Below are 19,379 nucleotides of genomic sequence, written 5' to 3'. Positions count from 1 at the left end.
GTCATTAAGGGCAGCAACTGGACAAATATTAAAAGTAGACGTAACTGTCCATTTCTTAATGCAAAAATCTGTCTCATTTTATCGTGAAGCTTTTGTTATAAATAGGGAATAACTGGTTACTGTCTTAAGATATCGGCTTTATCCTGCTACGGTTAGAATGGTGAATGTAGCAAGGCTCTGCCGAGCTGCATTCGCCATTCGACCTGAGCATGATAAAGCCGATATGTTAAGACAGTAACCAGTTACGGTATTTCTTTTATCCTGCAATCCTACAGGAATATTCGGAAAATAATTATTTATTCCAGTTTTGTGTACGCAAATTGAGTATTGTCAACCTAGCAAGGCTTTTGATGTATGATGTCATACAAGATACATGAAGTCATCATTTGTAAGAAACTAGCTACATTCTGTCACATTAAAAAAGCATTTCTAAACTCTAATTCATAAATAAATATACAAGTTTTGTATTGTTATCGCAAAACTAAAAGTTATTTGCATTTACTGTACTTAAACAAATGATTTAAAGAGTATGTTTATTGAAAATCTACTCTGAAATACTCGAGATGAATCGGGCTTATGTCACGTGACCTATATTTTTGGTCAGTGACCGAAAATATAGAGATTTATCTAGTCATCATATCTTGCCAATGTATACAGTGATTGCTGAATAAGTTATTTTATTTTCTTTATCTTATTGTCATGTTTTACTTGGAAGGTTTAACATGAAATTCCCCACACAAAAAAATACATGAATATATACAGTCTTGAACTGTTAAAACTATACAATTGATCATGGAAATGCAATCTCCTTCCTTATTATTTTATCACATTTAGCATGATTTATGGCATCAACACACAGTATCCTGTCAAGAACTCATCTGTACAAATGAAAATAGATCTCCGGATCATCAAACAAGTGTGCTCAATAGATTAAGCCAGTGCAGAATAAGCCTAGAAATGTTTTCATAAAGCCTGTGGTGTTTACTTACTTTGCACACAAACATGACTGAAGAATGGAAGAGTTATTATGGATGCGCAGTTTCCATTTCATTATTAGCACTACACTTGTCATAATACTTCCCATAGCACTGTCTGTATTTTATAATGTGATTGTAATTAGCATCAGTGTTTTCCTAAAGCGAAATGGCAATAACCTATATCGTAAGTATAAGCATTTACATGGTTTTCAAACCTTTTCTAAGATGAAGATGATTTACTAAAGAACAAATATATTTCTGATATAACACAAACACACACACACAGACATATAAATATACTGATTTATTTTGTTCTCATGTTATGCATCTAACATTTCATGTTTTGGGGTAGTTGGTTTTTGGTGGAACGGGGTTCTATTTGTTATTTTTTTATAATGTACAATTCATGATTTTTCTACCGTAGTTAAAAATGTATTTAATAAAAATGGAAAAAACCCCAAAACTGTAAATCCAAATTCAGATATACATTTAAAATTTATATTATTTTACATTAAAAAAAATAGATCCCATGAGATGAAGATCCATAGTACAGCTACTAATCTGGGCCTCGTTTTATGACGTGATCTTAGCGCTAAGATCGCATTAAGTGCATAACAACTAAATTTTAACACAATGATTTTGCACAAGTCAATACGATCACAGCTGAAACTTAACAGCTACACATTTATCTTGGTTTCTGAATTTGTCAAGACAAGACAGACAATTAATCTAATATAGTCAGTGGATGTATGAACCGTATCATGGTAGTAGGGCTAAAATTTAGGTAATAATACATCAAAATTAGATGTTAAGCACACATGGCCATCTTTAAAAAGTTTGATTTGCTGTAACTTTTGCCCATCATTTTAATAGTGGTTGGCTGTTTTGTAGTTTAATTTTTACATATTTAAATAATTAAAAAAAAAAAATAACAAGGAAAAAACTGGGAAAAAAAAGATTGAAGAAATTAAGGATGAAAAAAAAGAAGAAAAAAAAAAGAGTAAATTTTGTGAAAGTTTAGTTTTATCCATATTACAACAAACATATTTTTGAAGCCTAAAACATTGAGAATAAATAACATTTAAAAATCTGAATACTACAGTAACTCTTACCTTCATACACCCGGTAACTGGAACAGTCCATTTTCAAGGTGGCCACCTTGCTTTCCGTCAGCCATGGTGGAAATGGTGGAGGCTTCATTGAAACACACAGGTTTTGTACCCCGGACAGCCCATCTGACTGGAAACTAGTTGGCATGGCTCTTCATAAGACTTTCTGCTTCCTTCATCAAGCTATAGTTTTCAGTCTGCTGACAAACCATTGTGTTCTTCTGCAGATCACTCACAAAGTTCTAGTACAGATGATGCTGCAATATAAAATGTAAAGGTATATGTACTTTGTTAAGTCTTAGCAAAATTTATGGATTTCTGTTAGGTAGTAGTAGTTTTTCTTTTTCTTTTCAAGGGGGAAGAGGTTGGTTGGTGCAGTGAGTAGGTTTGAATACAGTATATTGTTTTTATTTTAAAGTATCTACCTTTCATGTTTACTGCCTTAGGAACCAACATATTATCAATTAATATTTTATCGTACTACATGCAGGGCCCAATTTCACAAAACATTGTAAGCCTAGTTTTGTACCTAAACGTAAAACTATGACTAAAACCACAACTTTTATTACTATTATAGTACAACAAATATAGTCAGAAATTCACGGATTTCATTTTCTTTTGTCATTAAAATGCTCCATTTTTCTTAATGATTTTCCTTTCTTCGAGAAATAGATGCCAAATACTTGTAAATGTATGCCCGGTATAACTGCTAGTCGCAGACATAATCTTACAATGTTTTGTGAAATTCCCCCCAGACCTTGTTGTGAAAAACCGGCCTCGGTGGTGTCATGGCAGGCCATCAGTCTACAGGCTGGTAGGTACTGGGTTCGGATCCCAATCGAGGCATGGGATTTTTAATCCAGATACCGACTCCAAACCCTGAGTGAGTGTTCCGCAAGGCTCAATGGGTAGGTGTAAACCACTTGCACCGACCAGTGATCCATAACTGGTTCAACAAAGGCCATGGTTTGTGCTATCCTGCCTGTGGGAAGCACAAATAAAAGATCCCTTGCTGCTAATCGGAAGAGTAACCCATGTAGTGGCGACAGCAGGTTTCCTCTCAAAATCTGTGTGGTCCTTAACCATATGTCTGACGCCATATAACCGTAAATAAAATGTGTGGAGTGCATCGTTAAATAAAAAAAAAAATTCTTTCTTTTTGTTGTGAAAAAAAAAACCCAGAGGTGAGAGATCAATGTTCCCCTAACTTAGATTAAGGAGAGCCATAATGCATGAGCATGGATATTTAATCCTTTGAAGTACTGGGCTTTTTAAAAATTCACATGCTAAAGGAGAGCTAAAAATCACTCTGTTTGAACTAGTCTCAGGGGAGTGATGGGGAGCTAGAGTGATAGGTCCCTTTAGATGGCAAGATCTGGTACTAACATGGCAACATGCATATAAAAGGAAATGTTTTATTTAACAATGCACTCAACATATTGTATTTACAGTTATATGGCGTCGGACATATGGTTAAGGACCACACAGCTATTGAGGGAGGAAACCCACTGTCGCCACTTCATGAGCTACTCTTTTTGATTAGCAGCAAGGGATCTTTTATATGCACAATCCCACAGACAAGACAGTACATACCACAGCCTTTGTTACACCAGTTGTGGAGCACTGGTTGGAATGAGAAATAGCCCAATGGGCCCACCAACAGAAATCAGTGCTAGATCGATCGTGCATAAGTGGAGCGCTGTACCACTGAGCTACGTCCAGCCCTACATGCATTATAAAAGATCCACTGCTTACTTTTGGTGGAGTATAGATGTAAGACACCAAATATACCAGTACACCCAGTTTTAAATGTGCTTTGTCATTAAGACATTCTTCTATCTAAAGTTTGTTTTGTTTAACACCACCACTACAGCACATTGATTTATTAATCATCGGCTGTTGGATGTAAAACATTTAATTTTGACATATGGTCTTAGAGGTAATGTTTCCGCTACATTTTTCCATTAGTACCAAAGGATCTTTTATATGCACCATCTCACAGACAGGATAACACATACCACAACCTTTCATATACCAGTCATAGTGCACTGGCTGGAATGAGAAATAGCCCAATGGGTCACAGATGCAAATAGATCCCAGACCGACCATGCATCAAGCGAGTGCTTTACCACTGGGCTACGTCCCGCCCTACATTCTTCCATGTGATATTTGTTATAAATCTATTCCCAGATTGAAAGGTAATCCAGTAGGCTTTAATAAGTCTTTTAAGTCTTGAGTCTAAGATATTAAACTTTTATCAGCAAAAAGAGATGGCAAAACCATCACCTCAGCAAAGCACAAAGCTCCAGACATCCTTCTTTATACTTAAAATTTATACCCGACATTATGTGGTAACCCCCCCCCCCCCCCCCAAGGGTCATGGCACAACACATGATAACACTTTTCTACTTGAAATAGTGTAGATGTGAAATATCATTTAGAGTCTGTTTGCCAACACCGACTGATTCCGAGTGAAATGAAGTGAACGGAATAACCTAGACATAGTGAAAAAACTGTTGCCAAATCCATTGTAAATTAATCTTTTCCAGCTTTTGAGCTGTAAAGCTGTTAGCATCTGGATCCCTGCTTATACACTCAGTCTAGACTTGCAACTTAAATACATTAAGCTGAATTTACGAAGCCTGTTTTTCTTAAACATAGATGTTTCAGGAAATTGAAAATACACAGTGAAATGTACCTGTGTTAAGTCAGAAACAGGTTTTGTAAATTCAGCAAATTATGTTTCACATGTTAATTGTGTTACACTGAAAAATAAGAACCTGCTTCTATCACATGGAACACTCATTGGTCCAATATATGCATGCTTATAAAAAATTTAAAAGTCTAGACTCAACTTTAAGGAAAGGAAATGTTTTATTTAACGACACACTCAACACATTTTTATTTACGGTTATATGGAGTCAAACGTATGGTTAAGGACCACACAGATATTGAGAGAGGAAACCCGCTGTCGCCACTTCATGGGCTACTCTTTTCGATTAGCAGCAAGGGATCTTTTATATGCACAATCCCAGTTAGGGCAGCACATACCACAGCATTTGATATACCAGTCATGGTGCACTGGCTAGAGTGAGAAATAGCCTAATGGGCCCACCGACGGGGATTAATCCTAGACCGACTGTGTATCAAGTGAGCACTTTACCACTGGGCTACGTCCCACCCCTAGACTCGACTTTAAAGCTACTGAACCTAGTTTTCAAGGTATGTAAATTTTTTCTGTCGCATAAAATTAATTTCAAGCATGAGGACGACCACCAACAAGCTGTACTTTAAATAGAGAATGATACAGGAGTGGCCGTTAGATACCATTTATCTCACAAGTTGTTTTATAATGTATTTAACGAGCGAAAGCGAGACTAAAAGTTATTTACAGCCATTGCACTTGTAGCTGACTTACATGTCACAGACGCATGATTGTCAGGTTAACTCTATGCCACAATGTAATAGATTTCTATTGTGCTGTTTTTTTTATTGGACATATTACAGCATTGTGACCTGGTCATCACCTAGGAGCAGCCCGTCGTATGTCTTGAAATTTGTTAACAGTATGTGTAATCATAAATAAGACATGGTGTTCTCACCAATGGGTGTGTAAGAAAAGCCTGTAAAACACATTTTATGTACACGGTCCTAAGGCTAAGGTGGAGAAACATCATTTTGACGACTCAGCTTTAAAACCACTGAACGTAGTTTTCATGGTATGTACATGCATGTACCTTTTTTTTCTGTCGCATAAAATTAATTTTGAGCTACGTACTACAAGTCTGTGAATGACCGCAAACAAGCTGTATTTTAAAATCCCAGTTCTGTAAAACACAACATTTTATGTACATGGTCCTAAGGTGGAGGAACATCAGTTTGACGACTCGAAGTACAAGTACTACAAACATCAGGATGACCACAAACAAGCTGTATTTTAAAATCTCACTTCTGTAAAACACAACATTTTATGTACATGGTCCTAAGGTGGAGGAACATCAGTTTGACGACTCGAAGTACAAGTACTACAAACATCAGGATGACCACAAACAAGCTGTATTTTAAAATCCCAGTTCTGTAAAACACAACATTTTATGTACATGGTCCTAAGGTGGAGGAACATCAGTTTGACGACTCGAAGTACAAGTACTACAAACATCAGGATGACCACAAACAAGCTATATTTTAAAATCTCACTTCTGTAAAACACAACATTTTATGTACATGGTCCTAAGGTGGAGGAACATCAGTTTGACGACTCGAAGTACAAGTACTACAAACATCAGGATGACCACAAACAAGCTGTATTTTAAAATCCCAGTTCTGTAAAACACAACATTTTATGTACATGGTCCTAAGGTGGAGGAACATCAGTTTGACGACTCGAAGTACAAGTACTACAAACATCAGGATGACCACAAACAAGCTGTATTTTAAAATCCCAGTTCTGTAAAACACAACATTTTATGTACATGGTCCTAAGGTGGAGGAACATCAGTTTGACGACTCGAAGTACAAGTACTACAAACATCAGGATGACCACAAACAAGCTGTATTTTAAAATCCCAGTTCTGTAAAACACAACATTTTATGTACATGGTCCTAAGGTGGAGGAACATCAGTTTGACGACTCGAAGTACAAGTACTTCACACATCAGGATGACCACAAACAAGCTGTATTTTAAAATCCCAGTTCTGTAAAACACAACATTTTATGTACATGGTCCTAAGGTGGAGGAACATCAGTTTGACGACTCGAAGTACAAGTACTACAAACATCAGGATGACCACAAACAAGCTGTATTTTAAAATCCCAGTTCTGTAAAACACAACATTTTATGTACATGGTCCTAAGGTGGAGGAACATCAGTTTGACGACTCGAAGTACAAGTACTACAAACATCAGGATGACCACAAACAAGCTGTATTTTAAAATCCCAGTTCTGTAAAACACAACATTTTATGTACATGGTCCTAAGGTGGAGGAACATCAGTTTGACGACTCGAAGTACAAGTACTACAAACATCAGGATGACCACAAACAAGCTGTATTTTAAAATCCCAGTTCTGTAAAACACAACATTTTATGTACATGGTCCTAAGGTGGAGGAACATCAGTTTGACGACTCGAAGTACAAGTACTACAAACATCAGGATGACCACAAACAAGCTATATTTTAAAATCCCAGTTCTGTAAAACACAACATTTTATGTACATGGTCCTAAGGTGGAGGAACATCAGTTTGACGACTCGAAGTACAAGTACTACTACATCAGGATGACCACAAACAAGCTGATTTTAAAATCCCACAAACACAACATTTTATGTACATGGTCCTAAGGTGGAGGAACATCAGTTTGACCTCGAAGTACAAGTACTACAAACATCAGGATGACCACAAACACATTTTAAAATCATTCTGTAAAACACAACATTTTATGTACATGGTCCTAAGGTGGAGGAACATCAGTTTGACGACTCGAAGTACAAGTACTACAAACATCAGGATGACCACAAACAAGCTGTATTTTAAAATCCCAGTTCTGTAAAACACAACATTTTATGTACATGGTCCTAAGGTGGAGGAACATCAGTTTGACGACTCGAAGTACAAGTACTACAAACATCAGGATGACCACAAACAAGCTGTATTTTAAAATCCCAGTTCTGTAAAACACAACATTTTATGTACATGGTCCTAAGGTGGAGGAACATCAGTTTGACGACTCGAAGTACAAGTACTACAAACATCAGGATGACCACAAACAAGCTATATTTTAAAATCCCAGTTCTGTAAAACACAACATTTTATGTACATGGTCCTAAGGTGGAGGAACATCAGTTTGACGACTCGAAGTACAAGTACTACAAACATCAGGATGACCACAAACAAGCTGTATTTTAAAATCCCAGTTCTGTAAAACACAACATTTTATGTACATGGTCCTAAGGTGGAGGAACATCAGTTTGACGACTCGAAGTACAAGTACTTCACACATCAGGATGACCACAAACAAGCTGTATTTTAAAATCCCAGTTCTGTAAAACACAACATTTTATGTACATGGTCCTAAGGTGGAGGAACATCAGTTTGACGACTCGAAGTACAAGTACTACAAACATCAGGATGACCACAAACAAGCTGTATTTTAAAATCCCAGTTCTGTAAAACACAACATTTTATGTACATGGTCCTAAGGTGGAGGAACATCAGTTTGACGACTCGAAGTACAAGTACTACAAACATCAGGATGACCACAAACAAGCTGTATTTTAAAATCCCAGTTCTGTAAAACACAACATTTTATGTACATGGTCCTAAGGTGGAGGAACATCAGTTTGACGACTCGAAGTACAAGTACTACAAACATCAGGATGACCACAAACAAGCTATATTTTAAAATCCCAGTTCTGTAAAACACAACATTTTATGTACATGGTCCTAAGGTGGAGGAACATCAGTTTGACGACTCGAAGTACAAGTACTACAAACATCAGGATGACCACAAACAAGCTGTATTTTAAAATCCCACTTCTGTAAAACACAACATTTTATGTACATGGTCCTAAGGTGGAGGAACATCAGTTTGACGACTCGAAGTACAAGTACTACAAACATCAGGATGACCACAAACAAGCTGTATTTTAAAATCCCAGTTCTGTAAAACACAACATTTTATGTACATGGTCCTAAGGTGGAGGAACATCAGTTTGACGACTCGAAGTACAAGTACTACAAACATCAGGATGACCACAAACAAGCTATATTTTAAAATCCCAGTTCTGTAAAACACAACATTTTATGTACATGGTCCTAAGGTGGAGGAACATCAGTTTGACGACTCGAAGTACAAGTACTACAAACATCAGGATGACCACAAACAAGCTGTATTTTAAAATCCCAGTTCTGTAAAACACAACATTTTATGTACATGGTCCTAAGGTGGAGGAACATCAGTTTGACGACTCGAAGTACAAGTACTACAAACATCAGGATGACCACAAACAAGCTGTATTTTAAAATCCCAGTTCTGTAAAACACAACATTTTATGTACATGGTCCTAAGGTGGAGGAACATCAGTTTGACGACTCGAAGTACAAGTACTACTACAAACATCAGGATGACCACAAACATCAGGATGACCACAAACAAGCTGTATTTTAAAATCCCAGTTCTGTAAAACACAACATTTTATGTACATGGTCCTAAGGTGGAGGAACATCAGTTTGACGACTCGAAGTACAAGTACTACAAACATCAGGATGACCACAAACAAGCTGTATTTTAAAATCCCAGTTTTGTAAAACACAACATTTTATGTACATGGTCCTAAGGTGGAGGAACATCAGTTTGACGACTCGAAGTACAAGTACTACAAACATCAGGATGACCACAAACAAGCTATATTTTAAAATCCCAGTTTTGTAAAACACAACATTTTACATGCATGTACAAAGTCCTAAACTAAGGTGGAGGAACATCATTCGTCAATGACGAACAAGCTACATCAGCTGAGCCATCAATCAAACTCTGCAGTATGATGAACTATAGATAACAAAGCATTAACAGAGGAAGCAATTTATTGCCTGACAATAGCAACTGTTCCAGTTGTCTGCTTTAATGTTTTATACTTCTATTTTCAAATGAATATTTCTAAGTTTGTACGGCTAACCATGAATTTTAAAAAGGTGTGTTATCTATTACATTGTATTTACCAGTGCTGGAAAAACCATTCAATCAATTGACAAGACATGAACAAAAATGTAGTTTTATATTCTTAATTAAAATGGATTTTAACATTTTTATAGAAAATAAGAGAGGCGTACAGTCCAGTCTCAAGGACTGCATTTCCAGGACAGTATGGATGTAAACTCTAAACTGAATATCCTCGGGACCAAATAAAAAATCCAGTTTTAAGAGGTATCCAGTTTAGAGAGGTTCTTTTCTGCACAGATATTTAAAAAGGGACCATGAAAAACATTTGTTTTTGAGGGAATTCTGGTTTACAGAGGGTCTGGTTTTGAGAAGTTTCACTGTACCTATCATAATTTAAAGAAGGGTTTTGTGCATTCTGATAAGGTGTAAAATGACCCGAATTTTCAGTATATCCATCAACATTAATACTTTAACAAGTTTCAAAAATAAAATATAAAGTATCAGACAGTAACAGGGACCATTTTGTTCAGTATATATAAATTTGCTTCGATTCACTACACATGATTGGAGAGATCACTACAGAATTCTAAAATGTTATAAGGAAGTAGCTAATCAATGTTTAATTTATAAGCAAGTATCGCTACTGTTATTAATCAAAACTTTCAAAACAAAATGTTCCCTGAGCAACTGTAACCAAAAAAAAAAAACCCCACATGTATTACTACATGTACAATATATATACCATATTACTACATAAGCCAAATGTGGTATTTATCATTTAAATAGAATTCATATTTATTTGTAGTCTATACCATTAGAAGAAGAAACTTGAGTAATATTAGAACCATTTATTAGCTGTGATTCTAACATACTAGCACATTAAACCAAATGCTAGTAATCTGTGTAATGGCCTAATTAACATACACATGCAGTTTCAAATGTCAATGACAGACAATCAAGTACTGTTTTAACCCATGTCAATTACCCTGCAATAAACAAGTTCAAATGTAATGAATGGTTTACGAGATATATTGCATTACACAACACCGCTGATATTTACCAAACATCATATTTACAGATTCAAAACAAGCTAATACAAAATGATTTATGTCAGTTTCCACAAATGTTTTTAGCACATATCCATCATGGATGAACAAAACTGTGTATTACCTCCCAAAGATTTTTTAAACTTGAAAATGGATTACTTATTTGTTAAAAAAGTTATACTATACAATAAATGTTATATTTTTTAAAGTTTCAAACAAATATCAGTGCTGCCCTCCAACCAATCCCCCCTTCTCTCCCCAAAACTATAATCCTGCTTCTTAAACACTACATATATACTGGTATACAGTCTTTAGAGAATATAACTTTAATTGCAGATCATTATTTATTTATTTTTACATTCTATATATCAGATGAAAAATGCTAAAATTATTATTTTTAAAACATACACTGGAATACAGGTTGGTTTTTATTTTCATTACAACACATTTAATAATAAAAATATAGTTTTTTTTTTGTTTTTTTAATTTGCATTAAAATTTTACCTTTTCAGGGATGGGAATTGGTGAACTGTAAAAATGAGGAAATCTAGAGGGGTCCCAAAAATTCTTACAATCCTAGGTTAAAATCTGTACCATCTGACACATTTTGGAAGAAAGGACGATTAAAATGCGAGGAAACGCAATGTTCCATGAGAGGAAAACAGCTGATCCGAGGATAATTCCCACCCCTGCTTTTATTATACTTTATAAACAGTTTATCTTTCTGTTCTATTGTATTCTTAATAAAAGATGATCATTTCATTTACTACATTTTGTTTAATTAAATAATTATAAACATTATTAATAATCACAGAAATAGATATAAATATGTTTTAAAAAATCATACATACTTAATACTCCTTCAACTACTAAACCATTTCCACAACATCCAACATCAATTTCCAATCTGTCCCCATCATGGCATCACTCACTGTATAAAATCCAAAGACTTTAGTTCAGTTGTCTATAAACCATATTAAATCCAAATAAAAAAATGTCAAGTCTTAAACATCTCACACAATGTAATTTCCCATTTAAAACTCTGAACAGCTGAATTTATGATGTAGAGAGTACAGGGACTGGCTTCAACTCCCAAACCTCTATCAACTGGAATGACCTTTCAGTTTTACTCCATCCTCTGTGTGTGAACAAATGACTAGACCAACACGAGATTGTGCCGCACTGTATGTGACCAGTAGGCAGTGTGCCGATATTGTGCGCTCTATGTGGCCAGTAGGCAGTGTGCCGAGTGCTATAACACTGAGTGAAGCCTGTCAGCTCTGTGGATGCTGCTGCTCGCTGCTTTTCTATCGCCAGTGGAATCCCTGCTAACCCACACTGCACACAGACACAAGAGGGATGATAGAGGTCTTTAGATACCCAGTGCAGTTCAAAGGCCGTAAACGCTGGGGCTAATAATTGAGCTGGTCAAGGCAATCAATGCAATATAAATTGCACGTGATAAACTGAGTGGTGTTTGCCAGATCAGTCGTTAAAGAAAAACAATGTTGATCTTGAACAGCTTGGAAGTTTGGATTCAGTTTAACTGACTTGTTATTAAATGAAATCAATTTACACAACACTTCGTAATTATTTTCTTTTCTGCATCGTAGTTCATACATCGTCAACATTAGAATCCCACCCTATCAAGATAGTAAAATTAAATCATAATTCAGTTTGTCAGTTTATCTGATATAAAGGGAAATAACAAATCAACGACACTGAGACAACTAAATAAAACACAATAATATCAAACAACAAATATGTATGATTATTTTTATACCAATATACATTTGACACATGCAAAAAAACCTGCCCCATTAGTTGGTGGTTGATTTTGGAGTTAATTAAAAGCGGACAATTAACACTTGCTTTCTGTAATCTACTCAATCGTATCAAGGATGATCACTGTATTTCATTTAAACAAAACCCACAATCAGTTACAACAACAATAATTTGAAACGCGGTTAGCCAAAAATAGTTTGTGGTGAAGGAAGAAGGAAGAAATGTTTTATTTAACAATGCACTCAACACATTTGTATTTATAGTTTTATGGTGTCAGACAAATGGAGCACACAGATAATGGGAGAGGAAAGCCATTACCGCCATTCCATGGCTATACTTTTCACTTAAAGGGACTGTCCTGAGTTTACAGCCATTGTAAGATGTTTGCAATAACAGAGCCTTGTTGGTGACTACTATTTCATACTAAATACATTTTCTTGTTTAGAATACCAGTGGCTGTATATCGAATATGTCTGTGGTTGAATACTAATGTTTGTAGCACTCAATTTTTACTTTAATTCATGATATATATTTTTTCGTACGTGCAAAATTTTATTGGGAGGTAAAATCTGGTTTGGCCTACTACAAGCATTAGGACAACAACAGACACCTTGTAAATACAGACACTGATATTTTAAATAAGAAAATGTATTTAATTTGTATGTTACATCATCGAAAAGGCTCTATTGGTCGAAAACATTTTACAATGGTTGTAAACTCAGGACTGTCCCTTTAAACATTTTACTTGGTCCTGTAGGTGTCTGGTTTAAAGGGGTTTCAATCTACATAAAATTGGAAGACTTTTTATAAATTGTATATAAATTTTTTTTAACTAAAAGACTATTCCATCTCAGATTATAAGACTATGGCACAATGAATAATATGAACAAATTGAAAATAACATACTCCGAATACTATATGCTCCAGCTGTAGTATTTTATAACTGATCAATAGCAACAAAGTACACATTACATCTTATTTCCTGCACATTTCCGAAAGCAGTTACAAAACCAGTAGTTACTGTGGATCAAGTGTCACAGAATATTGATTGCTGAACTTTAATAATCACTCTCAATTGCTCTTATACAACTGAGTCACGTGTTGTTACATTAATGTTGAGCAAGCAATAATTGAATAAAACCCCACCCAAGAATAAAATACATGTAACGTCATGTGCATGTCCCATCCAAACAACATAATCTTCATTTCTTCTTTTTTTGGACTAATTTTATTAATTATATATATATATATATGATAATTATTATATGCAAAAAACAAGAATTGAGTCGAAGTAAATGTCTTGCATACAATAAACTAATTCAGTGTCATTGATAGAACATCCATAAGATAAAATTACGGCAAATAAACAAATTCAATTAACAAATACTTTTTTCACAGGTTTAACTATAAACCAATGATCAAGGTCTTATAATCTAGAGAATTCGAGTCAAACATGAAACTGATGTTACGCTAAACGTTAAAGTTGATGCAGTCACTATCACTGTGCTGCGGCCACTGCCGGAAACGTAATACCTATATCTTACCTTTTCACTTCGTAAAGGTGAGACAATAAACAAACAAAAAAGAAAGTTTGTTTTGTTTAACGACACCACTAGAGCACATTGATTTATCAATCATCGACTATTGGATGTCAAACATTTGATAATTTTGACATAGTCTTTAGAGAGGAAACCCGCTACATTGTTCCATTAGTAGCAAGGGATCTTTTATATGCACCACAGCACAGACAGGATAGCACATACCATAGCCTTTGATATGCCAGTCGTTGTGCACTGGCTGGAACAAGAAATAGCCCAATGTGCCCACCGATGGGGATCGATCCCAAACGGACCGTGCATCAAACAAGTGCTTTACCACTGGCATACGTCCCACACCAGACAATAAACAAAATTTTTTTAAAAGAAAGTATGTGTAAATGCTTCTGTCCTCATTTCCATCAAGAAGGTATCACTAAGGCAGATGGCTGTTTGTAGTGTTGGGAATAGGTTGAAATTTCATCACTGATCATCAATATGTACAAACTGATAAACTTTCAATGACATAATCAGTTAGAATTATATGAACTTAATCTTGAATCTTTTGAATTATTATGATTGCACCTATCGTGTTCTCTAATTTTACCTTTAATACTTATTCAACATCTATTTTTTTTTATATACATATGAAAAAAGCACAAATCACATCAGTAGTGCTAAACTGATCCATTTTTGACTATAATGGATCATTGGGACATCACTACTGGTAAGTTACCTTTTAACAAAGTTAAAATAATCATGAAAAATACTCAACCAAAAGCACTATAATAAAGAGACAGAAAAAATCTCTTGAAGACATCTTTTAAGCCAGACAGAAAAAGCACAAAATATGTGATCCTTGCTGCAAATTTTACAATTAAGCTAACAATATGTTAATACCCCTGCTAACATAGAACCTCATATTCCTAAAGGGTGTGAGTGTACGAGTTTATCATACTGAAGAAAGAAAGTGTTTTGTTTAACACCACCATTAGAGCACACTGATTGATTAATCATCGGCTATTGGATGTCAAACATTTGGAAATTCAGACACGTAGTCATCAGAGGAAACCCGGTACATTTTTCCTAATGCAGCATGGGATCTTTTATATGCACCTTCCCACAGACAGGAAAGCACATACCACGGCCTTTGTCCAGTTGTGGTGCACTGGTTTTAACGAGAGAAAAAACCAATCAGCTGAATGGATCCACAGGCGTGATTCGATCCTGAGACCCAAGTACCTCGAGCAAGCACTCAACTGACTGAGTTAGTCCTGCTCATACAGAAGAAAGGTAATTACGTTAACTGGTCATCATATAGCCATGGGGAAAAACCTGGCTTTCTAAAAAACCCACATGTATTATGGACTGAAGCAGAATGTTGTTTTAAAAAAACATTTAATACACCAGACTGACAAGCCATGTTCATGTTAACATAACTAGTGGAATTATTTTGAGCTATCAATATGCAAAAAGATTCTTATAAAAAGTTGGATGTTTCAACAGCTAGTAAATCTGTGCAGATAAATAAAGTCCGAGTAGCAATCAAAAAGGCTGTAGCCATGCCAAATGAATTTTTCATCGTGATTTTAATATGAACATTGTACCTCAATGCAGTTAGTCCAGAGCTGCTCTTAATTTTACTGCCCCATTCAGGCTTTCCGCCAAAACATAATTCAAGGGCATGTAATAAAAACAAAACAGATCGCAAGTGTCCCTACTAGGTGATTATAGTTTGAAGTCTTTTGAAAATGAACAGAGAATTGATTATTCATACACTTTGAAATTTTTAAACAGCAATTCTCTTACCATATATATAGTCTATCTAAAACCTTAAAAAATGCATTCATTAATTTCAAAGATTTTAAGATAGAAACCGTCTGGCAGAAACCCTGCTATTGTGATACAATAGTTTATATTTGTATATTTGTTAACAACACCTCAGCCTATTTTAAAGCTACTTTGGTGTCTATAATATTAATATAGTTATTTCGTCTGCCGCCATGTGGGCTATTCCTATTTATAACATTAAAGTTTATTTTGTTTAACGACACCTCTAGAGCATATTGATTTATTAATCATTGGCTATTGGATGTCAAACATTTGGTACCCACTACATTTTTCCATTAGGGCACTGGGCTATTTCTCGTTCCAGCCATTGCATCACGACTGGTATATCAAAGGTTGTGGTATGTGCTATCCTGTCTGTGGTATGGTGCATATTAAAGATCCCTTGCTACTAAGGGAAAGAAATGTTGCAGGTTTCCTCTTTAAGACTAGATGTCAAAATTACCAACTGTTTGACATCCAATAGCCGATGATTAATATATCAATGTGCTCAAGTGGTGTCGTTAAACAAAACAAACTTGATGTATTATTTGTGGGCACTGACAGTTCATTCTATCTGCAATGACAGCCGACTAAATCTTTCCCATTAAACTTAGTTTGTCTTATCCATGATGACAATGCATACATGTAGCTTCTGCGTATGTACACCTCAAACAATATTATGATCATCATGCCCTGCGAGAACAAAACCCACACTAGTAATGGCCAGGCTGAATAACATCATAATGTGTAAGGAAAGTAAGGTGCAGAATAGTATTGATGTAAGAAGCAGACCTTAATGCATGGAGCCCATCTTTCACTATCAATCTATTTGGAGTGTAATCACAGCTGATATTTCAACACCTGCAAGTGCAGAGAATGTCAGACTGTCTGAGAGAGCTGTTGGGAAGGAATTTAGCAGTACATTAATCTTACAACATTATACTTCTACATTGCATGCGATACATCTTATGAAGAACAAAATCTACTTTTAGAAAGATGTACTACTAGTAAGATACTGGTACATACAATTAGGAATGAGACATATATTAAAATACTATTAATTGCTACTATTACTACATATATAGTATTGCTAAAATACTAGGTGTGTGTGCAGAGGGTGGCATGGGGGGGGGGATCAAATACTTTTTCAATAACTTTTTCGGGGAAGCATAACTCGACACACACACACAGCCCAATAAACTTTGCTTGCTACTAGACCCCATCCGACTGCTAAAATTCCTGCATATATGCGTCTGAATACAAGATTTGAATATATGGTATTAGGATTTCTCTTTCAGTGGGTACATTCCCTAGAATTAATGATTTCTTGTGTAATAATGTATTAGTCACAAGTGGTAAAGCACTTGTTTGATGTGCAGTCAGTCTAGGATTGATCCCCAGCAGTGGGCCCATTATTATGCTATTTCTCATTCCAGCCAGTGCACCACGACTTGTATATCAAAGATCATGGCATGTGTTATCGTGTCTGTGGGATGGTGCATATAAAATACCCCTTGCTATTACATGTAGCTGGTTTCCATTCTAAGACTATATGTCAAAATTACCAAATGTTTGACACCCAATAGCTGATGAAAAATAAATCCGTGTTCTAGTGGTGTCGGTAAACAAAACTTGTAAACTTAAAGGCAGGGTCAACTCAAACAAGAGCCTTATGTGTTGGAAAGATGCATACCCGGACCACCAACACATACTGACACTTTAACAAATGAAAAACATGTAATTTTAGAGTTAATAAAAAAACATGATTATTCCTGCTAACTGGGGGCAGCCATTTTGTTTTGTTTTTGTGACGTCCGGTGGTATAGCTTGGGGCGAAGTGACGTCAGCTCCGTCTAACTTCTCTATGCACAGTGTAAACAAACGCTCTAATTTACGACAAGGCGTTTCGCTTTCATCAACCTGACTTGTAAAACAACATAAATGACTTGATAGTATAATAAACTATTTAACTAAATATATTTCAGGTTACATCAATAGAACGAAACTGAGTTATAGTATTTTTCTTTTTTTTTAAATCCAAAGAAAAAAATGCATACTATTAGGCCTATTGGTAGGGCACGTTCGAGCAAAAACTACCACTCACAATAGATACCGAAGTGATACCTTTCTTTTCTTTGGGACAACGTAATTGGTCAGTTTTGTGATTTTAGATGGGAAAGTCTACTTAATCAAGGGTTTTACAGAATTACTTACAGTAATAAAGCAGGGCAGTTGGTAATGTCCATTACGGTCTGAGGTGTATCCGTGCTGTTATCACACAATACCCTGTGACCTTCATAAAAAGAGGCACGTCTTTTTAGTGTATCTAGACACAGTGTCTGGGGACCGTCTGAATATACACCTGCCAATCAAGAACCACAGAAAGGCCATGGAAAGAAAAGACCAATTAACCAAGAAAACACTCCGATTATTGTTTTAGTGTGTGGGTTAATATATGTACGAAAACATAATAGTTATTTCAACACTTTGACAATGGTGGTTTATTTTGTATTGAAAAATAGTATATAATTGGTGCTGGCTTACTAGGATGGATATAATTACAGAACACTGCGATGCATCTGCAAAAATCAAGTATGTTTTGTTTCTTCATTTCGAAGACTAATTCCTGAAGTGACACGTTGGGTATTACGTAACCACCAGCTTGCCAGAGGGCGTATTCACTGGGATGGTACAAAATCGCTGCGCCCATTATATATAATAGCCCTCACATTTAACGTTTTATTAATTAACTATACAATTATACTTGTTGATATTAAGCAATAATGTGCATTATATATCGTTGAATATGCATGCCAGGCCAAATGCCTTAATTGTCCCCTCCTTTAAAAAAAAAAATTGTTTTGCAAGATTTCCAGCTATTAAAATAAGGGCAAAATTAATTTCATTCTTGTACAAAGGTTGTTGTTTTTTTTAAATCAGTCTGAAAGCACACTGTCTCATTTTCATTATCAATGATTATGTGCCTGAAATAAAATCTCTATTTTTCAATTTTTTGCTGGGATTATAATTATTTGCGACAGTTGTTAAACGCCTACCTAAACCTTTAATTTTGTTAACGGACTGTACAACTAAATGAGCAAGGACTATACATTATGGTTAAAAAAAACATTGGTTCATGCTCCTTTAGTATTGTACTATTAACAATGACAATAGCATGCACTACATTGTGGTAAACGCTTTAGTTTAGTTACACGAAAAATGAGCACTCGGGGATAAAAAGCAATGTTTTTGGTTTTGTTTTATTTTTTTAACACACTTATAATAATATATCCGTATCTACTTACTACATAATTGTTGATGTTGACATTTTCAAATTTCAACAAATACAAGGAAAATACTTTTGCTAAATTGTTATAGTAAAAAAAACCGAGAGACTTTATAATAGAAAACATCTACGCACCAACAACAGTGCCAAAA

General features: G+C 35.3%; 1 protein-coding gene across 4 annotated transcripts in view; it reads right to left on the bottom strand.

Moving 5' to 3' along the window:
* Window positions 1–19,379, bottom strand: part of LOC121370450 — a 46,945-nt gene extending 27,566 nt beyond the window's left edge. For 2 of the 4 annotated variants that reach the window (XM_041495681.1, XM_041495684.1), the window contains exons 1-2: window positions 19,247–19,379; window positions 2,090–2,343 (exon numbers count right to left, since the gene is read on the bottom strand). In XM_041495681.1, coding sequence (XP_041351615.1) covers window positions 2,090–2,234 — 145 coding nt within the window. In that variant the 5' untranslated portion in view covers window positions 2,235–2,343; window positions 19,247–19,379. Of the gene's footprint in view, window positions 1–2,089; window positions 2,344–11,642; window positions 11,995–19,246 lie in introns of those variants that run through there. The other 2 variants (XM_041495683.1, XM_041495682.1) reach the window with 2 other exon arrangements.

The sequence above is a fragment of the Gigantopelta aegis genome, chromosome 4 (assembly GCF_016097555.1).
Source record: "Gigantopelta aegis isolate Gae_Host chromosome 4, Gae_host_genome, whole genome shotgun sequence".
Classification (NCBI taxonomy): Eukaryota; Metazoa; Mollusca; class Gastropoda; order Neomphalida; family Peltospiridae; genus Gigantopelta; species Gigantopelta aegis.
The sequence above is the reverse complement of the archived record's forward strand: the minus strand, read 5'-3'. Positions and strand labels throughout refer to the sequence as shown.